The sequence below is a fragment of the Onthophagus taurus genome, chromosome 1 (genome assembly GCF_036711975.1).
Source record: "Onthophagus taurus isolate NC chromosome 1, IU_Otau_3.0, whole genome shotgun sequence".
Classification (NCBI taxonomy): domain Eukaryota; kingdom Metazoa; phylum Arthropoda; class Insecta; order Coleoptera; family Scarabaeidae; genus Onthophagus; species Onthophagus taurus.
This window is the reverse complement of record NC_091966.1, coordinates 40,977,488-41,004,466: the sequence shown is the minus strand read 5'-3', so window position 1 is coordinate 41,004,466 and position 26,979 is coordinate 40,977,488. Positions and strand designations below refer to the sequence as shown.

Here is a 26,979-nt window from a genome sequence, read left to right as displayed (position 1 = left end):
ATCTTTTCTTCTTATTTAACGTATTCAAATAATAAGTTTTCTATTTTTGATGTTATGTCACAATGGTGATTGACAAGTAACCTAACTTTTGTTGTGGTTTTTAAAATGATCGAGGACAAAAATTAGCGTGCGCTCCTTGCAACGTTCAAAATCACACTCTAACCTTAAAGTTTCGTTTGTTTATTGCAAGAACGTTTTAAATAACGTTTTCTGATTGGTTAAATTCATAAACTTGAAATTCGTAATTTAAATTTCACCAGTATTACCAACTTCGAAATGTCAAATGTCACGAATTAAATTTTATAAAAACTTATTTAAATTTCTATTTTAACAATATTTATGCATGAAATGTTGTAGTTTTATTGCTTTAACTTTGTTTTGCTGATTTCGGAACATTTTCTTTTAGATTTCAACGTCCAGCTTCAAAAATGCATTCAAATATTTAATTTATGGATTTTCGTCCAATTCTTCATCAAAACTCCCATATGATGGATGGGTTTCGTTCTTGACATGCTAAAATTATCGCTTTCAATGGTTTCACTCGGACAAATATGAATTACAATAAGAAATTAATGAAAAATGAAATTTGAGGTTATGTCACTGTCAAAATTCTACTAAATTACTTCGTATCGACTTTACATGGATTAAATACAATAAAAAAGGTAAACGGTTAACAATACATAATGAATTCTAACATATTTGCAACATTTTGTTAATACAAAAACTGGTTTCTATAATTATTATTCGTAGCCTCACCTAGGATTAATACGATTATGCAAAACTTCAAAAAATAATGAAGGCTTAGGTTATATTATTACACAACCAATGTTGATACAACATTGTTGATATAAAAAATAATTCGAGTGCAAGATGCGCTACAAATATACAATAAATGGAGAGATTTGAATTGCTGATTGATCAAAAAGGACTAAAAACTATGCCAGTGTGTTAGGAACTACAAATATACTTATATTGCTGATGATGCATTAAAGAAATTGTTACGTTTATAATTTTTAATAAAAATCATTCAAATATATTAAATAAAGTGAATTAAAAAATTTATTTTATAAAAAAAAATCTACAAGATTTAGTCTTAAAAAATCCACACACATTTAAAATAATTCTTTTAAAAACGAAATTCGTGACACAATAAAAAAAACATCCTCTAACTTTCAATTTTCGCCTTTGTAATCGCCTCCAATCGACTTATGACGACACTCAAATCCATATCTTTCGAAATTTTAACAAAAACGCTTTGTCTCATCTCGTGGAGAATGAGCCAATTAGGCATTTCTTTCGTTAAAGCTTTAAGGTGACCCTCAAGATCAGTTTTAGTATTAAAAGTCCTACAACTATTTCCTAACTTTTCGACAACAACCTCTAAAGGAAGAACGTTTTTGCGCTCAGATACAAAAATGTTTCGCGTTAATCTCGCAATTTCCGGTAATTTTTTATAAATTTGAACCTCTTTGTCTTTGGCAGTTGATCGAGTCATATTCTCCAAAGCTTTGGCAGCTTGTTTTTGTCTCACTTTTTCTAGGATAGCTTTTGGAATTCCTTTTAAAAGTGGATTTTTAATATCTTCTGATGGTGTTTTAATCTCAACCTGTTTGGTTTCTCGAGCAGATAATCTTTGTAAGGCTGCTTCCATTCGAGAGTTACATTTAAATAAATCTTTAGCTTTCTCAAGGACTTCTTTTCCGGTTGTTACTTTATTTTCTTGGGGGGGTTCTGGTAATTTTTCACATTCGATATCAGGGACAGTTTCTAAACTAAATTCGGGGTGCCATCGCTTCAATTTTTCTTTATTTATGTTTAATCCAACAGATTTTAAGAATTCATCATGATACTGATGGACTTTTTCAATTAATAATCGATTAAATTTCCTCCTCCTTTCTAATAAAACATCAGAAGACATATTTTCTTCAACCCCCGGCTTTACAACCAACTCCCATCGATTCTCTTTAACACCCAAACCAAAAACTCGAAGTTTTTCTTGAACAAAACTAAACGCTTTCGGATAAATCGTCGCAATTTGTGCTAAATGCCTTTCAAACAAATTCCTTTTCAACATTTCTTCCACAGCTGATTTTAACTTTCTAAATGTGATTGTTTCTTTGCGATTAAATAATATTTGGCAAGCAATATCAATTCCTCTAAATATTTCTAATAAGCACTTATATTTAAAGGGTAAAGTAAACGATTCGCTTAATGATTCTTCTTTCTCTGATTTAAGCGGACTGGGGGGTAAAGCAACGGCGTTTCTCGTTGGTGAAAGAAGATTTAAAAGGTTTTTACGCGCCGTAGTATCTTTTTTGGGGCTCAAATATTGTTTTTGAGGCGACAAAGTTTTCGTTGGGCTACAAAAAAATAATTTAATAAACTTAATAACATTTAAATTAAATAATTACCTCAAACAAACTTCCAATTCGATTTTTTTGAACTCCTTTAAGTTTAAATGAATCTCATTCTTCTCATTTTTTTTCTCGATTTCCTTTAATTTAGCATCTTTCTCCTTAAATTTGCTCAATGACGCTTTTAACTCCGCCAAACGAGAACTCCTCGATAATTTCTGCTTAATCTCGTTAAAATTAATCTCTTTTCCTGTTACTTTAACTTTATCCATCGCGTTTATAATTACAGGACTACCCGGAGGTGTTTTGAGCTCCGCTTCCCGATCAACAACCGCTTTAATTTCGGTTTTTTCACAAATATTTTGCACAAATTGTTTAATATCGGGTTGATTTGAAATGGAATCATCTTTTTTACGGGTTCTTTGTGTGGTTCGTTGCCCCTTTTTGGTGATTTTAGTTGTTTCTTTGACTACGATGATTTTTGGTTCATCATGGTGTCCCTTTAAATGCTGTTTATTAATTTCCGTTTCGTTTTGATCAAGAATTAACACCTTTTTCGGGGTTGTTTGTTTTAAGGAATCGATCGCGGCTTGGCGTTTACGCGTATTAAAATAACTTGCAACCGAAGGCTGAGACATTATTTTCTTGTAAAATATAAAATGTCGCTTAACACGTCCCTTTAACGTTTAACTAACCAAAAAACCGTTACGATTCCCTCCGAAACTTAAGTACGACGTGAAGTTAGCAACGGTTTTGGTTCAACTGACTCGGCCAACATTAAAAAGTAAATACCCCACTTTTTCAATTATATAAGAATAAATCGGTTTTTATGTATCATTTTTTAAAGTAAATATCGTTGTTAATAACGTTTAAATTAGAATTTTATTGGTATATAACGAGGATGAGGAAATGACGTTTATAAAGTTTCATAAATTTTTGGGTGTGTTTACTTATTTCGGGTGAAAACAGATTACGAATATACATTAGAAACGTATTAACTGTAAACGATATAAAAGTATTTATCAAGTTTAATTCACATTCCAAAGTGTTTTCTAAACCCAAACTTTTAATAAATTATAGAATTTCATTGAGGACCAAAAGTTAATTTTCCACAGTGAAAGTAAGTTTATAAATTTAATTATTTAAAATTCACTTTATTAAGCTAATATTACTGTTGGAATTTGCTTTAATTAATAATAATAGAAATTTTATAAATTCGGGTATAACCTCACTTTTAATTGACAGTTCTTATTAAAATTTCTATTAAATTTAATTGGATTAATTTTAAAGTTGGGAATTATAGTTTAAATTCATAAAATTATGTTTGATTTTCCATTTACATTTTCATTTTGCTTAACTCTATACGTTTTTCATTAATCGGAAATACCTATTAATTTAAAAAAATAATAAAATAATCAAAGTAGGCGATGACAAATGATCCAACAACATAACCTACAAAAACAAACAATATTAGTTTAAAGTTTAATTATAATTTAAAGTGAACGTTTTTATTACTTATCTATTTAATTATTGAGTTTCCTCACTCAATCGAATTATTTATACAAGATTCATTACATTAAAGCAATTTATTTTCTTAACACTTAAAACCTAAACATAACCCTAAGAGGTTATGTTACAGCGCCCTCTATCATTCAAATGAACCAAATGATGTTTTTAGGTTAATGTGAAGAGTTAAAAAGATTTATTTGCGTTATTAAACTGAGTTTGTTGTGCGAGATGGTGTACGATTTTATATCAACGAATTACTCAAGAATGGTAGTAGAAATTTCAAATATTTTAGATGATTTATTTCACATAGAAGAGTAAAAGCAAAAATTAGGTTAGGTGTTGTACCTTGAACCATTTTATTTCTAAAGGTAATTTTTCAATATTTATTAATTATTAATCAAATCTCTTGGTTTAAATTGATTCTGCAATGCTTTAAGTGATAAAATTCATAGTTGCATTCGCGAAATACTTCATTTTATGAGTAAAAAAGCATTTCGAAAGAAAAAATGTGATTTGTTTCAAAGTACAATACATGGTTTACCTTGGAACAATATTGAATGTATCTTGGACCAATTAGTAACTAAACAAGATGGAATATGAAGAATGAATGTTGAACTCAATGCCCTGGTTGGTGATGTGGACATAAGCAGAGTTGTTAAATTTCAACGAATTAGATGGCTGGGATCCATAAAAAGAATAGAAGACGATAGAAGAGCAAAAATCCTTACAGAATGGAAAGCAACAGAGAAAAAATCTAGAGGAAGACCTCATAAAAGATGCTTGGATGATGTGGTGGAGAGAGGCTAGGAGGTCAAAACCCACCAAAGGCTGTAGAGCCAAAGGAAGAAGAAAAAGAAATAGATAATAAAATGTGACAAGTACCTACCATTTTCAAAAGGATAGAAATAATCTTTGGAAGTACTTACATAGAAATATTATAAAACATTATATTGATTGCAGTCAACTGAAAAGATAATTTGTTCTCTTGTATTGTTGAGAATTCAAGGGTAGCTGGCATGGGAAGACATAACAGTATCAAGAAAAGTTTCTGGTTGCTTTTATCATCAATTTTATTCACTGTTCTGACCCCAAAATGTTTTTCGTCTTTCTAGTTGCTAGTTGTATTTGACGTTTTGTCAACATTATAAATTTTGCTTGGTTCAAATTTATACCGCATTAAGCATGTTGTTGAAGGCTGTAGCATATGAAAGGCTAGTAGGATTAAGCTTTGTTGGATGTCAGAAGAGAAACAAGCGAATCCATTCCCTATCAGCTTTTCTTTCTTTAATCCCTGAATCTGGTATACCTTTTTTATTTGCAACACTAATTTTTATATTTTTGCCGTCACTACGTTCAAACATGGTGGAAGTTTGGTGATGATATGGGGATGTTTATGAGCAGCAGGAGTCCTAAATCTTCATTTTATAGATGGAATATTGATTGCGAAGGGGTGTATAAACATTTTGAAAAACAAATTGAGCAATATGCAGAAAAATTAGGATGTTTACGAGATTTTATCTTTCAATAGGATAATGATTCGAAACATACAGCGCTAGATTCTAGACTTTGGCTCGTGTACAACTGTTCAGAGCACCTCAAAACACCACCACAAAGCACAGATCTTCATCCTATTGTTAATATTCAAGAAAAAATTGAAATATTACGATATTAGAAATGTAATCGACTTAAAAATAGCGTTGAAGACAGAATGGACTAAAACAGCACCTCAATCTACAACTAAATTACAACTTCAACCTCAATCTATAACTTTTTTTTATATGGTATTCAAACGTTAATCTGTTATCTAAGACAATGCTCAAATAGGTACTATTTGTAACTTCACTCAACCTAATACCAGAGATTATAAGTTCATGCCTTTTCGTAGTGGCCTTTTTGTTAAAGATCATATATGTACATTTATCGCTGTTTAATTGAATATTATTTTCATCTACCCAAGAGCAAACAGTGTCCTGATCACACTGAGCATCAGAAAAGATACTGTCCATAGACCCGCTGTAGAACAAAACCACCAAATCACCATGCATACAACAATTGGTTATATCATTTATATATATTAAAAAAAAGCAGAGGACCGAGGACAGATCCCTGGGGTACTCCATACTTGATATGAGTCTTGCTGCTAGTAGCATTATTGTAGACAGTGTATTGCTTTCTATTTCTTAAATCATTTTTAAAAACTCTCAGTGATGATCCCTGAACTCCCAAAGCTTCCAGCTTACTAAGATCCATTACTACCATCTTTTAGTTAAATTTATCTTATAGATAAACCCATCTACTAGCCAATCAGAGCGCGTAAAATAGACGTAACCGTGGTAATAATCCCTTAGATAGCTTAACCAAAAGATGGTAGTAACGGGCCTAAGCAGTATAGCATGATCAACCACATCAAACGCCTTACACAAGTCTAGGAAAACAGCTGCTGGTCACAAGTTTGGAAACCAATCGTATTCAAATGGGACAGTAGTCTACTTTTTAAAATTGGTTCAAATATTTTGGCAAAGACCGACAGCATAGATATTGGTCTATACTTCTCTGGGAGAGTTTTTGAGCCTTTTTTATGCACTGGAGTTATTCTTCCTATCTTTACGATATCGGGAAATTGACCACGTTTTATTTCTCTATTGATAATACTTGATAGAACAGGTGACAAAACTCCTTTCAGTACTTTCACCGCTTTTAGTTTTATACTGTCATCGCCTGGTGCTGCATTGTTTTTTATATTATCAATTATACGCTCAATTTCATTTCAAGTTGTGGGCTTAATGTACATTGAGGAATCTATCCCATAATCCAAGCTGCCATTGGGGGTCGGCATTCCCGCAAGTAACATTAGAAATTTCCCTAGGATCTACTGCGTCTCCCTTACTACTTACAATCTTAGGAATCTGTTTATTTTCCATATTAATGGACAGGGCATTCTTAATAATACATCACTGCTTTCTCGGGCATCCATCAGTATTCTGAAATTTTCTATTCATATGTTCCGTCTTGTTCCTGGTAATAAGGTTTTTGACTTCTTTCCGTAATTTGACAAAATGACACCAGTATAATTAACTTCCACAAAAACGCTTCGTCCTAATATACGCTTTATTTCTTTCTTTTATTTTATTCTTGACTGCTGTAGTGAACCATCCCTCATTCAAAAATGTTGTATTTTCTACCAACTCAATTTCTACCACTCTTCACAGTTTCTACACTTATAGTTTTATTAACTTGATTTTGAAGATTTGCTGATTTTTGAAGATTCGTTCATCTCGGGGAGTTAGCAATTTTGGACGGCGTAGTGCTTTTGTCAAGTATTTTAGCTATTTGACGTATAAAACGACCCTCCTTATGCAATTTTATGACTATTTTTTTAACTTTTTCGCCTGTTTCCGTTCTTCTTGGTGGCATGGCGTTTGATTATGTGATTACTGTGCAACGATTACTGGTAGGTTAGGTAAGGTTAGCCGCACGGGAAATCATCGGTAATACACAAAGCCATGGGGAAATTCCCGTCAGTTTTCAGCTGTACGATTACTTTCGGGAGATTACAAAGGAACAATTTTGAAGAATTATTAATTTATTTTATTGAATTTTTATTTACAAATTCGTTCAAATAAAATAATTATAACGATGATAAATAAATTTACTCTTATTATACCATTCTATTTTAGAAATCTTGCAAACGTGTACGATAACTTTTGGGACTGACTGTATATAAATTTAGTCTTTTTTTGCAAACGTACTGAGGAATAACGTGTGGTGTTGAATTATTTTTTAGATTCGTACTTTTCGTCAAGTAGTTGATGTTTTATCAATCTTTATAAGACTTTATTTGAGTAATTAAATTCGTTTTTAAATTCGAAGACTCAAAATTAGAAAGTTTTGACATTTGGGATGTCAAAAGTGACATGACGAGTTTTTATAACCTTAACCTAACTTTTATTAATTTATAAGTTAAATTTTTAATTTATTTCTTTGTCTTATTTAAAAAATAAAATTATCGCTTTATTTGGCTCGATTTTATTTCATATCATAAATAATTTCGATGTTTTAATAAAATTATTTATATTAATTTTTGTTGCATCATGAAATCACAAAATATTTTTTAGGGGTGTCCATATTTAAAATATTTATTGATTTAAAATTAAATGTATTTATTGTTGTATCTTATTTGTTTATAAATAAAAAGCGATTAAAATTGTTTTTTTTAAATAAAATACATGTGTAAACGCAAAGTTTGCTATTTATTTATTGAACTTACTAAGCATTCCGCAATAACCGGAGTGAAGTTGGATAAGATGGCGCCCAATCTAATTATAATTCAATTGTGTAATTTTTTTTATTAAATCCGTTTTGCGTAACAAACCGTAGGAAACTCACATCCGTTTCGTTTATCAACCACATCTCCCACTAAATAGTTATAAATAAAATAGGCGAAGTGTTTAGTTTTCTTTTTGGTGATTTTTGAATCGGAATAAGATCGTGTGTCGCGGTCCATTGCTAACATCATAGTAAATAATTAATTATCGGGAGGTCAGTCGAAGTTTAGTAGTCGGAATAGTTCGGATTGTCGGGGTCGTTGTTTAAGGGGTCTTAAGCGAGCCGTTAAAGGCAGTAGCCATCGCAAAATCACCACCACCATCTTCATCATCATCATAATCGTCGTACCGAATAATAATAACCATTACGAGTCGTCGTCGTCGTCGTCGCCGCGCCGCCGTTCGATGCCAATGAAATGATAGACACTTGACGTTTCGAATTCGAGTCCGTAACGTTCAAGTTCGTTTAGTTTAAAAGGCATCTCAAATGAGTTCCAAATTGGACGTAAATAGAAGAGTACTGGCGATACAGGCTAAGAAAAAACGTCACAAGCCCGGTAAGAAAAAAGGAAAAAACGACGAATTAAACGGTCAGTTAAACACCGGCACAAATCGGAACAATTCCCGTTTGGAGCCCTCGCACAGTTCGAGCAATGAAACTATTGCAGATCCGGATGAACCGTACTCAAGCGAAGAAGAGGAACAAGAAGATAGCAGCGATTATCGGAAGGGCGGTTATCATCCGGTAAAAATTGGTGATCTTTTCTTAGGCAGGTATCATGTAACCAGGAAACTAGGATGGGGTCATTTTTCCACGGTGTGGCTGTGCTGGGATTTGGAACAAAAACGATTTGTTGCATTAAAAATCGTTAAAAGTGCTCAGCATTTTAAGGAGACTGCCCTCGATGAGATTAAGATCTTAAAGTCCGTTAGAGATTCTGACCCGTCCGACCCTAAACGCAACAAAACAGTACAGTTGCTAAACGACTTCAAAATTAGTGGTGTCAATGGGGTTCACGTCTGTATGGTCTTTGAGGTAATTATTTTAAAAATTTCAATTAATAATGACCTTCCCAAATTTCAGGGGTGATTCTTTAGCAAATTTTAAGAGTACTTTCTTATATGAACTGTAAGCGACTTCGACTCCCCTGGGGAGCTACGCCCCTTCAAAAATGGCGGAAGTTAAATTTATTTTTCTCGAGAACTAAAAACGACAGGAAAATGAAATTTGGGAAATAAGTTAAGCTCATAATAGAGCACGTTTCTAGCTTATTTGTACTTTTAATATTTCCTGCTAAGTTACTAAACGTAAACACCCCCGTTCAATTTTTGTGAAGGTCAAGGTGATAAATACATTGGAAAAATTTCATTTAGATAGATGAAAATATTCCAAAACTTTTTTGTATCTTTGATGTTCTGCGAAAATTTAATAATTTCTGAGAAAATAATTAATTAAGCTTAAAATAATAACTGTTAAGGTTATTAATAGAAAGTTGGAATGAATTTTAAATAAAAAAATCTTAGTAAGCTTTGCAATTTTTTTTCAGAACTGTTTTGACGTTTAAATGTCAGTGTTTTTTTACTATTATTATTGCTTTTCGAATTATTTTTTGAATAAAGTTCTATCGCATCAACGCTCGTTCACTCGACGTTTTAAAATTTTAAATAAAATAATGATAATAGTAAGAAAAACACTAACATTTAAGCGTCAAAAATATTTGTTATAAAAATTGCAAAGCCTACTAAGATTTTTACATTACAAATTCATTCCAACTTTTGATTAATAACGGTAGTTTTAAACACTGATTTTAAATCATTTTAAAAAGAAAGCATTGAGCTTTAATTTAGAATAAGTTTCATTCCTTAATTTCAATAAACACGGCTTCCAGGAATTTTTAAATTATCATCTTTTTTGACATTTTTAGGTTATGCGAAAATGTAAGTTTTACTTCAACATTTTTTTTCTCAATATTTTTCCAATCCAACCCAACAATTATTATACATTATTTTAAAGAGAAAGCTTTGAGCTTTAATTTACAATAAGTTTCATTCCTTAATTTCAATAAATACGACTTCTAGGAATTTTTAAATTAGCATATTTTTTGACATTTTTAGGTTATACGAAGCTAAGTTTTATAGTTATTTCAACATTTTTTTTCTCAATATTTTTCCAATCCAACCCAACAATTATTATACACAATTTTAAAGAGAAAGCTTTGAGCTTTAATTTAGAATAAGTCTCATTCCGTAATTTCAATAATTACGGCTTCCAGGAATTTTTAATTTATCATCTTTTTTGACATTTTTAGGTTATACGAAAATGTAAGTTTAATTTCAACATTTTTCCAATCCAATCCAACAATTATTATACATCATTTTAAAGAGAAAGCTTTGAGCTTTAATTTAAAATAAGTCTCATTCCTTAATTTCAATAAACACGGCTTCCAGGAAATTTTAAATTAGCATCTTTTTTGACACTTTTAGGTTATACTAAAATGTGAGTTTTATTTCAACATTTTTTTTCTCAATATTTTTCCAATCCAACCCAACAATTATTATACATCATTTTAAAGAGAAAGCTTTGAGCTTTAATTTAAAATAAGTCTCATTCCTTAATTTCAATAAACACGGCTTCCAGGAATTTTTAAATTAGCATCTTTTTTTACACTTTTAGGTTATACTAAAATGTGAGTTTTATTTCAACATTTTTTTTCTCAAATTTTTTCCAATCCAACCCAACAATTATTATACATCATTTTAAAGAGAAAGCTTTGAGCTTTAATTTAAAATAAGTCTCATTCCTTAATTTCAATAAACACGGCTTCTAGGAATTTTTAAATTAGCATCGTTTTTGACATTTTTCGGTTATACGAAAATGTAAGTTAGCTTTCAAAATTTTTTTTCTTAATTTTTTTTCAATCCAACCTAACAATTATTATACATCATTTTAAAGAGAAAGCTTTGAGCTTTAATTTACAATAATTTTCATTCCTTAATTTCAATAAACACGGCTTCCAGGAATTTTTAAATTATCATCTTTTTTGACACTTTTAGGTTATACTAAAATGTGACTTTTATTTCAACTTTTTTCTTCTCAATATTTTTCCAATCCAACCCAACAATTATTATACGTCATTTTAAAGAGAAAGCTTTGAGGTTTAATTTAAAATAAGTCTCATTCCTTAATTTCAATAAACACGGCTTCCAGGAATTTTTAAATTAGCATCTTTTTTGACACTTTTAGGTTATACTAAAATGTGACTTTTATTTCAACATTTTTTTTCTCAATATTTTTCCAATCCAACCCAACAATTATTATAAATCATTTTAAAGAGAAAGCTTTGAGCTTTAATTTAAAATAAGTCTCATTCCTTAATTTCAATAAACACGGCTTCCAGGAATTTTTAAATTAGCATCTTTTTTGACACTTTTAGGTTATACTAAAATGTGAGTTTTATTTCAACATTTTTTTTCTCAATATTTTGCCAATCCAACCCAACAATTATTATACATCATTTTAAAGAGAAAGCTTTGAGCTTTAATTTATAATAAGTCTGATTCCTTATTTTCAATAAACACGGCTTCCAGGAATTTTTAAATTAGCATCTTTTTTGACACTTTTAGGTTATACAAAAATGTAAGTTTAGTTTCAACATATTTTTTCTCAATATTTTCCAATCCAACGCAACGATTATTATACACTCAGGTGCAAAAAAAGCGCAACAAGCTAATATTTGATAAAGTTTGAAATGTGATAACTTTTTTATTTTTCCTTCAATTTTCATGATTTTTTCAGCAAACTGTAGATAATACTCTACGTTTTGTTTTTTGGTTCATGTCTCTAAGTGCATTCGTTCATTTTTAAGAGCGAAATGAATTTGTTACTAACAATTTACTTAAGATACGTTACTTTTTAATAAGGTGGCCTTGTTCATTGTTATTCTAATGACAGTTTGATAGCATCAGTTTGTTAGACAACCAATGAAAAGAAAAAAGGTAAGAAAAGCAAACCATGCTGTCGATAACATTACAAATGGACTGCTGCGTAATGTTTTGCCATTCTTCTTGAAGAACTATTCGCAGTTCATGTACAGAAGCTGGAGCTACTTCGCGGTCTCTCACCCGCCTACCAAGCATATCCCACACATGCTCGATGGGATTTAGATCGCGCAAACATGCTGGCCAGTTCATTTTATTAATACCCACTTCATTGAGGTATTGTGTAACAGACATGGCTGTATGAGGCCGTGCATTATCCTGCATTAGGATAAAATCATCGCCTATAAACTCACTAAAGGGTTGCACGTAATTAACCAATATTTCCTAGATATATCGGTGGGCAGTTAATCATCCATCGATGATGACCGAATCAGTGCAGGCTTCCCGGCTTATTCCTGCCCATACCATTACTGAACCACCTCCATGGCTCAAACGGGGGCTGCATGTGCATTCCGCAAACCTTTCTCCATTACTAGAACCTGGATTCATCGGTAAGAGAACATTGTTCCATTGCCTCAAATCCCAAGTCTAGCCACCCTGTGGCGCGGAAGCAATTTGGGTCCAACTGCTGGTCTGCAAGCTTTCAACCCAGATTCCTTTAGTCTTCGTCGAATTGTCCACGCACTCAATTTGTACCTCGGACCTCATTTTTCGTCTGTTCTGACGCTAAATGACGATTCCGCAAAGCTATAACACGTATAAATCTGTTAGTAGCAGTGGTTTTTCGTTTTCTACCGCTTCCTGTACTTCTCTTGTTTCTTCCAGTTTGTGTAAAACGTTCTACCACTCTTTTAAAAGTGGAGCGATGAACATGAAGGATTCTTGCAACATATTCATAATTACGCCCATCTTCAACAAGAACAACAGCTTTAAAGCAATTTTCAGCACTTAAAACCGTGGTACTAATCTTCTGTACAAAAAATCACTGTCCAACTGTCATTAGAATAACAATGAGCAAAGCCACCTTATTAGCAAGTAACGTATCTTAATTTTTATCACGATTTTTCATCTACAGTTTGCTGAAAAAATTATGAAAATCGAATGAAAAATAAAAAAGTTATCACATTTCAAACTTTACCAAATATTAGATTGTTGCGTTTTTTTTTGCACCTGAGTGTAGATCATTTTAAAAAGAAAGTTGAGCTTTAGTTTAAAATAAGTCTCATTCCTTAATTTCAATAAACACAGCTTCCAGGAATTTTTAAATTAGCATCTTTTTTGATACTTTTAGGTTATACGAAAATGTAAGTTTTATTTCAACTTTTTTTTTCTCAATATTTTTCCAATCCAACCCAACTATTATTATACATCATTTTAAAGAGAAAGCTTTAAGCTTTAATTTAAAATAAGTCTCATTCCTTAATTTCAATAAACACGGCTTCCAGGAATTTTTAAATTACATCTTTTTTGACATTTTTAGGTTATACGAAAATGTAAGTTTTATTTCAACAATTTTTTTTTCAATATTTTTCCAATCCAACCCAACTATTATTATACATCATTTTAAAGAGAAAGCTTTGAGCTTTAATTTAAAATAAGTGTCATTGCTTAATTTCAATAAATATGGTTTCCAGGAATTTTTAAATTACCATCTTTTTTGACACTTTTAGGTTATACTATAATGTATAGTTCGTTGTCAATGTAAATTTTTTAGGGTTTCTGTTGGTATTATCTAGGACCCTTATAAAATTTATGTTGTTTTCCTGATTTTTAGTAACATTTTCAGTAACTAAATAGAGAATGAATAAAGTGAGTGAATAAAACATATCACCAAGAAGTACGATTAATTTTATTTTTAACTTTATACATTTGGGATAAAACCGAAGGTTTCCTTCAATTAAATAGTTGAAGTTAAAATACTAATACATTTTTAGATAAATACGTAATCTTGTAAAAACGTGCTACAAAGTAATTAAATAGAACAAAACACCTTTTCTAGGTAAATAAATGGTAAATAAATACCACATAACATTTTTTATGCACCTTTTCTTCTTGAATAACGAAAGCTCAAACGTCAATGTGACATATTTATATTAAAATATGATAAAACAAAACTCCCTGTTAATTTTGCCAACTTAACTCAATATTTTTCCAATCCAACCCAACAATTATTATACATCATTTTAAAGAGAAAGCTTTGAGCTTTAATTTAGAATAAGTCTTATTCCTTAATTTCAATAAATACGGCTTCCAGGAATTTTTAAATTAGCATATTTTTTGACATTTTTAGGTTATACGAAAATGTAAGTTTTATTTCAACATTTTTTTTCTCAATATTTTTCCAATCCAACCCAACGGTTATTATACATCATTTTAAAGAGAAAGCTTTGAGCTTTAATTTAGAATAAGTCTCATTCCTTAATTTCAATATATACGGCTTCTAGGAATTTTTAAATTAGCATCTTTTTTGACATTTTTAGGTTATACGAAAATGTAAGTTTTATTTCAACATTTTTTTTCTCAATATTTTTCCAATCCAACCCAACGGTTATTATACATCATTTTAAAGAGAAAGCTTTGAGCTTTAATTTAAAATAAGTCTCATTCCTTAATTTCAATAAACACGGCTTCCAGGAATTTTTAAATTAGCATCTTTTTTGACACTTTTAGGTTATACGAAAATATAAGTTTTTTCTCAATATTTTTCCAATCCAACCCAACAATTATTATACATCATTTTAAAGAGAAAGCTTTGAGCTTTAATTTAGAATAAGTCTCATTCCTTAATTTCAATAAAAGCGGCTTCCAGGAATTTTTAAATTAGCACCTTTTTGACACTTTTAGGTTATACGAAAATGTAAGTTTTATTTCAACATTTTTTTTCTCAATATTTTTCCAATCCAACCCAACGGTTATTATACATCATTTTAAAGAGAAAGCTTTGAGCTTTAATTTAAAATAAGTCTCATTCCTTAATTTCAATAAATGTGGCTTCCAGGAATTTTAAAATTAGCATCTTTTTTGACACTTTTAGGTTAAACGAAAATGTAAGTTTAATTTCAACATTTTTTCTCCACATTTTTGTGATCCAACACAACCATTATTATACATCATTTTAAAAAGAAAGCTTTGAGCTTTAATTTAGAATAAGTTTCATTCCTTAATTTCAATAAACACGGCTTCCAGGAATTTTTAAATTAGCATCTTTTTTGATATTTTTAGGTTATACGAAAATGTAAGTTTTATTTCAACATCTTTTTTCTCAATATTTTTCCATTCCAACCCAACAATTATTATATATCATTTTAAAAAGAAAGCTTTGAGCTTTAATTTAGAATAAGTCTCATTCCATAATTTTAATAAATAGAGCTTCCAGGAATTTTTAAATCATCATCTTTTTTGACACTTAGGTTACACGAAAATGTAAGTTTCATTTCAACATTTTTTTCTCCACATTTTTGTGATCCAACACAACCATTACTATATATCATTTTAAAAAGAAAGCTTTGAGCTTTAATTTAAAATAAGTTTCATTCCTTAATTTCAATAAACACGGCTTCCAGGAATTATTAAATTAGCATCTTTTTTTGACACTTTTAGGTTATACAAAAATGTAAGTTTTATTTCAACATTTTTTTTCTTAATATTTTTCCAATCCAACCCAACAATTATTATACATCATTTTAAAGAGAAAGCTTTGAGCTTTAATTTAGAATAAGTTTCATTCCTTAATTTCAATAAACACGGCTTCCAGGAATGTTTAAATTAGCATCTTTTTTGACACTTTTAGGTTATACGAAAATATAAGTTTAATTTTAACATTTTTTTTTCTTGACATTTTTGTGATCCATAATTATACATCATTTTAAAGAGAAAGCATTGAGCTTTAATTTAGAATAAGTCTCATTATAAGAAAGTACCCTTAAAATTTGCTAAAGAATCACCCTCTGAAGTTTAGGAACGTCATTCACATACACACCCCCTGTATAAAATTTAATTTAATTAATTTATCTTAAGGTTCTTGGTCATAACCTATTAAAACTAATCATCAAATCAAATTATCGTGGAATTCCTCGACCCAACGTACGCACGATTATCCGGCAAGTACTTGAAGGTCTCGATTATCTCCACGCAAAATGTAAGATAATTCACACGGACATCAAACCGGAAAACGTTTTAATTTGCGTAACCGAGGAATACATTAGAAGACTGGCTTGCGAGGCGGCTGAAATGCACCAGCTCGGTATGAAACTGCCCACATCTTTAGTAAGCACCGCGCCCGTCCAAGAGGTTCAAGGTTCCACCAAAATGAGCAAGAACAAAAAGAAAAAGTTAAAGAAGAAGGCCAAAAGGCAAAACGAACTGCTCAAAAAGCAAATGGAACAGATCATCGAGTTGGAGGAACAGAAAAAGGTGAAAGAGAACGGTGATGCTAACGGCGAGGCCAAGCCGAATTGCAATGGGACTAATGTTAGTCCGGATGTTACTCCCGATGGTACTGAGGATAAGATTTTACCGAATGGGTGTGGTGATGAATTGGGAGGTGGAGAAAGTGGATCTCCTCCCGTTGAGGGAGCTGGGGAGGCTGTATCTCATATGTCGGAAGACGATAGTCCTTCAATTACTTCGAAAAGTGAGAAGGTCGAGTTGGATCCTGCTTTTGTTGAATGTGATTTTGAGGTAAATATAACTTCATTTAGTATTAATTAACCATTATTACATTGAAGGCGAATTTACAACATCAAATTTTATAACAAATGTATCAATTTGAAAAGTACAAAGAAAGCAACTCAAATTCCAATTTACAATAAACTTAGGGCAAAGGAGTATGTTATTAGATATCTTTATAATGAATTGAATCAAGTTATTCCAGCTAGTATGAATCATTGACATACTCGAATTTAGTCGTGTTACTTTGGCACGCAATTCAAGGTCACATAGCTACATGAATCTTATCATTTGAATGTAAAATTTTATGAAACTAAATTTAATTTGATTTAAACGTTTTTGTACAAAATTGTATTGAAATGAGTTGGTTGCAACTTTTGGTGATGAGAAGTTTAATGCAACCTAACCTATAGAATGAAATTTCTGGAAAATCTTAGAACTATTTGCCCATTCTTAGAAATACTTAGTTATCTTTAAAGATTCTTATATATTCATAAAAATCGTTAGAAATCTGGATGGATAATCTTCAAAAACATGAACTGGATATTTTCTAGAATCACATGAATGTATTTAGCAAACCTTAAAAACTTTGGCAAACCTAACAAGTTTCCTGGAAATATTTTGAAATGCTTAAAAACTCTTCACTACACTCTCAGGATTTCTAAACGTTCGTAGTTTGGATTTTCTTTTCAAATCATCAAGTCTGCATCAGAATTTTGTAGTTTGTCAAATCTAATTTAAATCTCCATCATGCTTTCATCAAATCTGTATGGAGACAACTACATAATATAAAGTCTGTACCACCAAGGTCACCAGATTTAAGCTGAGTTTAAGTTCCTGCTAAAAAAACTATATATTTACAAAAGAGCTAATTGAGATTCTAATTGCATAAGAACTAGATACTGTTTGCAGAAGACTGAATTATTTATGAATGAATGATTTATCTTTTTCAAGCAAATGCTTTTATTTTTTAAAAGACTATTTTTTAATCTTTGGCATATTCATCTTTGGAATTTGACCTGTATAGAGAGGAGGAAACAAGACTATCCTACCATAGATCATCATTAACAATCTCTTTTTTAAGAAAACATTGTCTTCCAGTTGTTCTCTTCTTCCATTAACAATCCTCATACTTCTTTAATGATATACTCTTGTCACTTCAAACTTTGGACAGTGAAATAATAGTGTTTTTGACATTTCTGAAAAATGAAAGTCTAATTTGCGAATTTGATGAAAATTTCTTTATAAACATAGTGGCTTTGCTAAATTTTATTTTTTGCCCAAGTCTAAACGTTTGGTATAAACATCTGTCTATTTTTGCCATTTCTCGTTTCTTACAATTTTTTACATCAAGAAGTAAGTTTAAGGACAGAATGACAACATTGTGTCAATAATTACTTGAGACACTATATATTGTACAATATATACATATACATACAAAGCATCCTTTTTTGTACATTTTATTTAGACGACCCACACAGATCTCTAATCTCCGGTTAATCTACTTGAAAAACAACAATGGAGTGTTACGATTCTTTTCAACCATCATCTACCATCGGATCAAATTTTTGTAACGGTTGGCTGACACTTGACCATTATTAAAATTGTCCCATGGCAAATCCAACGTTATTATGGGCGCAGTGAACATTTCGCGAGCTTGCAGAAGAGTATATACTACTTGCGCCACATATTGATTGTTGAAGACTAGATATTGCTGTCAGAACAAAAAGTGCAAGAACACTACTTAGTGTTTGAAGCTTGATAAATACTGCATATTGCTTGGAGAAGAATATACTGCTTGGAGAATATCTCATATTGATTACAGAACACTAGATATTAGTGTTAAAGAAGTAAATATTACATGGAGAAGACTACTCAGTATTTGAAGTTTAACAAATACTGCATATTGCTTGAAGAAGAACATATACTGCTTGGAGAAGACCTCATATTGATTATAGAAGACTAGATATTAGTGTCAGAAAAATAGATATTGCTATCAGAAAACTGGGTTGGGTTGGGTGCTGCACCCAGAAGACTACTCACTGTTTGAAGTTTGAAAAATACCGCATATTGCTTGGAGAAGAATATATACTACTTGGACAAGGTCTCATATTGATTACAGAAGAATAGATATTAGTGTCAAAGAAGTAAATATTACATGGGGAAGACTACTCAGTGTTTGAAGCTTAACAAATACTACATATTGCTTGAAGAAGAACATATACTGCTTGGAGAAGACCTCATATTGATTATAGAAGACTAGATATTAGTGTCAGAAAAATAGATATTGCTATCAGAAAACTGGGTTGGGTTGGGTACTGCACCCAGAAGACTACTCACTGTTTGAAGTTTGAAAAATACCGCATATTGCTTGGAGAAGAATATATACTACTTGGACAAGGTCTCATATTGATTACAGAAGAATAGATATTAGTGTCAAAGAAGTAAATATTACATGGAGAAGGCTACTCAGTGTTTGAAGCTTAACAAATACTGCATATTGCTTGAAGAAGAATATATACTGCTTGGAAAAGACCTCATATTGATCATAGAAGATCAGATATTAGTGTCAGAAAAATAGATACTGCTATCAGAAAACTGGGTTGGGTTGGGTACTGCACCCAGAAGACTACTCACTGTTTGAAGCTTGAAAAATACCGCATATTGCTTGGAGAAGAATATATACTACTTGGACAAGGTCTCATATTGATTACAGAAGAATAGATATTAGTGTCAAAGAAGTAAATATTACATGGAGACGACTACTCAGTGTTTGAAGCTTAACAAATACTACAAATTGCTTGAAGAAAAATATATACTGCTTGGAGAAGACCTCATAATGATTATAGACGACCAGATATTAGTGTCAGAAAAATAGATATTGCTATCAGAAAACTGGGTTGGGTTGGGTACTGCACCCAGAAGACTACTCACTGTTTGAAGCTTGAAAAATACCGCATATTGCTTGGAGAAGGTCTCATATTGATTACAGAAGAATAAATATTAGTGTCAAAGAAATAAATATTACATGGAGAAGGCTACTCAGTGTTTGAAGCTTAACAAATACTGCATACTGCTTGAAGAAGAATATATACTGCTTGGAGAAGATCTCATATTGATTATAGAAGACCAGATATTAATGTCAGAAAAAGATATTGCTATCAAAAAACAGGGTTGGGTTGGGTACTGCATCTAGAAGACTACTCACTATTTGAAACTTGATAAATAATGCATATTGCTTGAAGAAGGATACATAACTGGGTATTGTATCTAGAAGACTACTCACTGTTTGAAACTTGACCAAGTAATATATATTGCTTGATGAAGGATATATATTGCTTGCAGAACACCACATGTTGATTTCAGAGGACTAGATACTGCTATTAGAAATCTAGATATTGAGAAGACTGGGTACTGTATCTAGAAGATTACTCACTATTTTAAACTTGACAAATAATATACAGTGTGACCCATTTGCAAGCGGAGCACCCTCGTAAAATTTGTATTTATTATCCTATTTCGACAATTCTTTTTTTAATTGTAGACCATAAAAAACTGTATCTAGAATCATGTTTTTCTTAGAAAAGCCAAGGCCTACTTTTTGATTTTTTAGGTGTTAAAAATGAAGAAATTATATTAGGAAATTTTTTAGAAAAAATCTGAGTACACCACTGCATTTAGCGCCTTTTGAAATGGGCAGACCAAGTTTCATCAAAAATGGTTAGAAATTAAAACCGTTGCAGATAATTGAAAAATATTATTTTTTATGAATTTATTTGATTCCGCTTTGAAATGGGTTGCACTGTATATTGCTTGAAGAAGGATACATACTGCTATTAGATAACTAGATATTTCCATGAGAAGACTGGGTACTGTATCTAGAAGACTACTTACTGTTTGAAACTTGACAAATAATATATATTGCTTGAAGAATGATATATATTGCTTGAAGGATACATAATGCCTGCAGAAAAGTAGATATTGCTGTCAGAAAACTGGCGACTGTATCTAGAAGACCTTACTATATGAAACTTGACAAATACTGTATATTGCTGGAAGAACGATATATACTGCTTGCGAAAGACCACATATTGATTAGAGAGGACTAGATATTGTTATCAGAACGCTAAATATTATTGTCAGAAAATGGGTATTGCATGTAGAAGACTATTTACTGCTTGAAACATTACAAATACTGTATGTTGCTTGGAGAAGAATATATACTGTTTGATATTAGAAGACCAGATATTGATTACAGAATACTATATATTGTATTCAAAAGACTAGTTTTTACTATTAGAGAACTGGGTACTACATGCAAAAGGCTAATTAAATTGAAAGTATAGCATTGCATTTATTTAAAAGCAGATGAAATCAGACCCGTCAAATATAATTTAGTTCAAACTAGTCTCAGTTATCAAATTTACAAAGAAATACTGTATATTGCTTGGAGAACAATATATACTGCTTAGAGAAGACCTCATATTGATTACAGAGGACTAGATATCAGTATTAGAAAAATAGGTGTTGCTATCATAAAATTGGGTACTGCATCTAGAAGACTACTCACTATTTCAATCTTGACAAATAATGCATATTGCTTAAAGAAGGATACATAATGCTTGCACAACACCACATACTGATTTCAGAGAACTAGATACTGCTATCAGAAAAATAGATGTTGCTGTCAGAAAATGTGTATCGCATGCAGAAGACTATTTACTGCTTGAAATTTTACAACTTTTGTATGTTGTTTGAAGAAATGTATACTCTGTTTGTAGAAGAACAGATATTAACTTTCAGAGGACTATATTTTCTATTTAGAAGACTAGTTTTTACTATTAGAGAACTGGGTACTACATGCAAAAGGTTAATTAGATTCAAAGTATATCATTGCATTTATTTAAAACGAGATGAAGTCAGATCTGTGAAATATAATTTAGTCCAAACTAGTCTCAGTCATTAAATTTACAAACAAATACTGTATACTGCTTAGAGAAGTGTTAGACAAATAGATATTGCTACCAGAAAACTGGGTACTGCATCTAGAAGACTACTCACTATTTGAATCTTGACAAATAAGACATATTGCTTGAAGAAGGATACATAATGCTTGCAGAACACCACATATTGATTTCAGAGGACTAGATACTGCTATCAGAAAACTAGATGTTGCTGTCAGAAAATTGGGTGCTGCATCTAGAAGACTACTCACTGTTTGAAACTTCACAAATAATGCATATTGCTTGAAAAATGATATATATTGCTTGCAGCATACCACATATTGATTTCAAAGAACTAGATATTGCTATCAGAAAGCTAGATATTGCTGTCAGAAAATTGGTATTACATGTAGAAGACTATTTACTGCTTGAAACTTTACAAATACTGTATGTTGCTTGGAGAAGACCTCATATTGATTACAAAGAACTAGAATTAGTGTTCGAAACATAGATATTGCTATCAACAAACTGGGTACTGCATTTAAGACTACTCACTATTTGAGACTTGACAAATAATGCATGTTGCTTGAAGGGAGGATAAATAATGTTTACAGAACACCACATATTAATTTCAGAAAACTAGATGTTGCTGTCACAAAACTGGGGACTACATCTAGAAGACTACTCACTGTTTGAAACTTGACAAATAATGCATATTGTTTGAAGAAGGATACATAATGTCTGCAGAAAACTAGATATTGCTGTCAGAAAACTGGGTATTGTATCTAGAAGACTACTTACTATATGAAACTTGACAAATATTGTATATTGCTGCAAGAAGGATATATACTGCTTGCAAAAGACCACATATTGATTACAGAGGACTAGATATTGTTGTCAGAAAAATAGATATTGCTATCAGAAAACTGGGTACGCATCTAGAAGACTACCCACTGTTTGAAACTTAAAAAATGATTCATATTGCTTGAAAAAGGATACATAATGCTTGCAGAAAACTAGATATTGCTGTCAGAAAACTGGGTACTGTATCTAGAAGACTACTTACTATATGAAACTTGACAAATACTGCATATTGCTGGAAGAAGTATATATACTGCTTGCAAAAGACCACATGTTGATTACAGAGGGCTAGATATTGTTGTCAGAAAAATAGATATTGCTATCAGAAAACTGGGTACTGCATTTAGAAGACTACCCACTGTTTGAAACTTGAAAAATAATGCATATTGCTTGAAAAAGGATACATAATGCTTGCAGAAAACTATATATTGCTGTCAGAAAACTGGGTACTGTGTCTAGAAGATTACTTACTATATGAAACTTGACAAATATTGCATATTTCTGGAAGAAGAATATATACTGCTTGCAAAAGACTACATATTGATTACAGAGGACTAGATATTGTTGTCAGAAAAATAGATATTGCTATCAGAAAACTAGGTACGCATCTAGAATACTACCCACTGTTTGAAACTTGAAAAATAATGCATATTGCTTGAAAAAGGATACATAATGCTTGCAGAAAACTACATATTGCTGTCAGAAAACTAGGTACTGTATCTAGAAGACTACTTACTATATGAAATTTGACAAATACTGTATATTGCTGGAAGAAGTATATATACTGCTTGCAAAAGACCACATGTTGATTACAGAGGGCTAGATATTGTTGTCAGAAAAATAGATATTGCTATCAGAAAACTGGGTACGCATCTAGAAGACTACCCACTGTTTGAAACTTGAAAAATAATGCATATTGCTTGAAAAAGGATACATAATGCTTGCAGAAAACTAGATATTGCTGTCAGAAAACTGGGTACTGTATCTAGAAGACTACTTACTATATGAAACTTGCCAAATACTGCATATTGCTAGAAGAAGGATATATACTGCTTGCAAAAGACCACATATTAATTACAGAGGACTAGATATTGTTGTCAGAAAAATAGATATTGCTGTCAGAAAATTGGGTATTGTATCTAGAAGACTACTCACTGTTTGAAACTTGAAAAATAATGCATATTGCTTGAAAAAGGATACATAATGCTTGCAGAAAACTATATGTTGCTGTCAGAAAACTGGGTACTGTGTCTAGAAGACTATTTACTGTATGAAACTTGCCAAATACTGCATATTGCTGGAAGAAGTATATATACTGCTTGCAAAATACCACATGTTGATTACAGAGGACTAGATATTGTTATCAGAAAAATAGATATTGCTGTCAGAAAATTGGGTATTGTATCTAGAAGACTACTTACTATATGAAACTTGACAAATATTGTATATTGCTACAAGAAAAATATATACTGCTTGCAAAAGATCACATATTGATTACAGAGGACTAGATACTGTTGTCAAAAAAATAAATATTGCTGTCAGAAAACTGTGTACTGCATCTAGAAGACTACCCACTGTTTGAAATTTGTCAAATAATGCATATTGCTTGAAAAAGGATACATAATGCCTGCAGAAAACTAGATATTGCTGTCAGAACACTGGGTATTGTATCTAGGAGACTACTTACTATATGAAACTTGACAAATATTGTATATTGCTGCAAGAAGGATATATACTGCTTGCAAAAGACCACATATTGATTATAGAGGACTAGATATTGTTGTCAGAAAAATAGATTTTGCTGTCAGAAAATGGGTAATGCATGTAGAAGACTATTTACTTTAATATATACTGTTTGTAGAAGACCAGATTACAGAGGACTATATATTGTATTCAGAAGACTAGTTTTTACTATTAGAGAACTGGGTACTCCATGTAAAAGGCTAATTAAATTCAAAGTATATCATTACATTTATTTAAAAACAGATGAAGTCAGAACCGTCAAATATAATTTAGTCAAAACATAAATATGGCTAGTCTCAGTCATCAAATATACCCAAAGATTAATTAAAGGTGTATTTAAAGATTTTAATGTTATTATTTCACCTATAGTCTTCTTTTATTTAGGTCGTAATCAGTTTTTTGAGATAGAGATTCAACTTTTCTGCCATCCATTTGATAGTCCCTCGGAATTTCTTTTTCAAGCTGGCCTCTTCATTCCAGTTTCTTCTTCTTCTAGCGAATTTTACAACATCTCCAATTTTACATTCTTTCCTTACAGCACTTTATCTCACTTTGTCCTTCCCATAATAGTTTTTAAAGTGCTCATCTAATCTGCAATATCTGCATACGTTATTATTGGTGTTACCAGTTGTAAGGTTTAAAGGAAAAATGTTGTAACATGGCATAATCTGAAAGTTTCTAATTTTATTTCTAATATCATTGGCCTTGAAAGCTTATGAACTTGTGTTAATGAGTGGTTCTAATGTTTTCACAGAATTTTAGAAGGTAATGTTTTAGTATTTCTGAAATTGTTAAGAACAATTAATCAAGGTTTGATTTAATAATAATATTAATGGTTCGTTTTATTTTTGTTTAGGTAAAAATAGCTGATTTAGGAAACGCATGTTGGGTAGATAAACATTTTACAGAAGATATTCAAACGAGACAATATCGTTCGTTAGAAGTTTTATTAGGAGCCGGTTATAATACTTCCGCCGATATATGGAGTACGGCTTGTATGGCATTTGAGTTAGCGACGGGCGATTATTTATTCGAACCACATTCAGGCGAAGATTACAGCAGAGACGAGGACCATTTAGCGCATATAATCGAGCTGTTGGGCGAAATACCGCGACGAATCACCACGCAGGGTAAAAATTCGAAATTGTTCTTTAACAAAAAATCGGAACTACGCCGAATCACCGGTTTGAAACCGTGGTGTTTGGAAGACGTTCTCAATGAAAAATACGAATGGAGTAGGAAAGATGCGGAAGAATTTGCGGCATTTTTAAAACCAATGCTTGATTTCGATCCGGATAAACGCGCTACCGCCGCTCAGTGTCTCCAACATCCGTGGCTTAGGGGAGAGTGAAATCATTTTTGTTTTATAATTATTATTTTTTTTTAAGGATGAAAAAAATTAAATGAAAAAAGTTTTTCCCCTCCCCCTTTCTGTATGTGTCTATTTTTTTCCGATACCGTGTAGTATATGAATATTCATTTTTTCATTTTCCTCGTTCTTTTTTTTATTATTATTATTATTATTAAGGATAATTTCGAGAAAAATGCGAAAAAACGTGTATTTATTTTTTATTTTGTACGTACAAGTTTTTCTTCATTTTTTTGTTTGGTTAAAAAGAAATGTAAAAATTTCCTTTAAATTTATTGACTTAACTAAAAAAAAGTCTTTGAATTTTAATGGAAATTTATTTATAAGTTCCAAAATCGGTAGCTTTTTAAACGAAGGAGAGATATCTCAAAAATATTCTTTTTATTAATTAAAAATTAAATTTTCCCTACATTTTTTTTTAATTTGTACATAGAAATGATGTTTAAAAGAAAAAAAACTAGAAAAATTTGTGATGTGTGTTTACATATAGACAATATAAATTTACCATCACGCGCCCCTCTCGGCTGTTTTATCTTCCCTCCGTGGAAATATAATCTAAAAAGGAAAAATCCGTCTAAAATTGTTTTTGTTTCCATTTCATCCAATTTTTTTTTGCTGATTTTTATTTATTATTATAAAACTTATCATAACGCCCATGTATAACTCTATTCAAAACAAGGTTAACTGAAAAAAAAAGTATATACTCTACTATTAGGCGAGCCAAGGGAAAATAAAAAAAATTAAAAGAAGAAATATAAATAAAAAAAGTAAGACGATTGACTGTAGATGAAACCAATATTTAAGTAGTGAGCTGGAGCGGTGTCTAATCAGCCGCTCAGACCTCGACTAGTTGAAAGCACCAATATTTGTATTACTTATACCAATTGATTGGAAAAATTATACATTGTACATTAAAAAAAAAAATAAACGCTAAGTACATTACATTCCGCATTTTAATACTTTTTTTCTCTTTCATTTCGCAAAACCATTTCATTATTATTTTTATTTCGTTTTTGTGTTTTAATTTTTATTATTTTTTTTTTCTTTTATTGGAATAAATATAATTTATTGTGAATTTTTATAAAAATAAATACAATAAAAAAATTATAAGACACAATTTATATCGTTATTCTTTTTTAAATGAACTCTACATCAAAAATTTGTAAATAATTATTTTATTTATATTACAGCATTGAAATTGGTTAAAATAAAGATATAAGTATATTATGAAGTCATGCAATAGGAAGGAAGTAAAAAAAGTGGACTCA

At 31.0% G+C, this 26,979-nt stretch overlaps 2 protein-coding genes across 2 annotated transcripts; one reads left to right on the top strand and one right to left on the bottom strand.

Annotated features, from left to right (window-relative positions):
• Positions 1-1,041: 1,041 nt before the first annotated feature.
• LOC111420210 (double parked) lies at positions 1,042-3,090 on the bottom strand. The gene is made up of 2 exons (XM_023053153.2): positions 2,412-3,090; positions 1,042-2,360 (listed from the first exon to the last, which is right to left on the bottom strand). The coding sequence occupies exons 1-2, from the start codon at positions 2,990-2,992 to the stop codon at positions 1,166-1,168; spliced, it is 1,776 nt and encodes a 591-aa protein (XP_022908921.2). The 5' UTR covers positions 2,993-3,090; the 3' UTR covers positions 1,042-1,165.
• Positions 3,091-8,145: 5,055 nt separating this feature from the next.
• LOC111420202 (SR splicing factor protein kinase) lies at positions 8,146-26,653 on the top strand. Its single transcript, XM_023053138.2, has 3 exons — positions 8,146-9,224; positions 16,145-16,807; positions 25,199-26,653. Exons 1-3 carry the CDS (start codon positions 8,676-8,678, stop codon positions 25,691-25,693), a joined length of 1,707 nt encoding a protein of 568 aa, XP_022908906.1. The 5' UTR covers positions 8,146-8,675; the 3' UTR covers positions 25,694-26,653.
• The last annotated feature ends 326 nt before the right edge of the window (positions 26,654-26,979 follow it).

Excerpts from the sequence above, each read along its gene's own strand:
- LOC111420202 (XM_023053138.2), top strand. The coding sequence starts at position 8,676 with ATGAGTTCCAAATTGGACGTAAATAGAAGAGTACTGGCGATACAGGCT. Across the intron at positions 9,225-16,144 it reads ACGTCTGTATGGTCTTTGAG|GTTCTTGGTCATAACCTATT; the intron begins GTAATTATTTTA and ends ATTTATCTTAAG. Across the intron at positions 16,808-25,198 it reads TTGTTGAATGTGATTTTGAG|GTAAAAATAGCTGATTTAGG; the intron begins GTAAATATAACT and ends ATTTTTGTTTAG.
- LOC111420210 (XM_023053153.2), bottom strand. The coding sequence starts at position 2,992 with ATGTCTCAGCCTTCGGTTGCAAGTTATTTTAATACGCGTAAACGCCAA. Across the intron at positions 2,361-2,411 it reads GAATTGGAAGTTTGTTTGAG|CCCAACGAAAACTTTGTCGC; the intron begins GTAATTATTTAA and ends ATTTTTTTGTAG.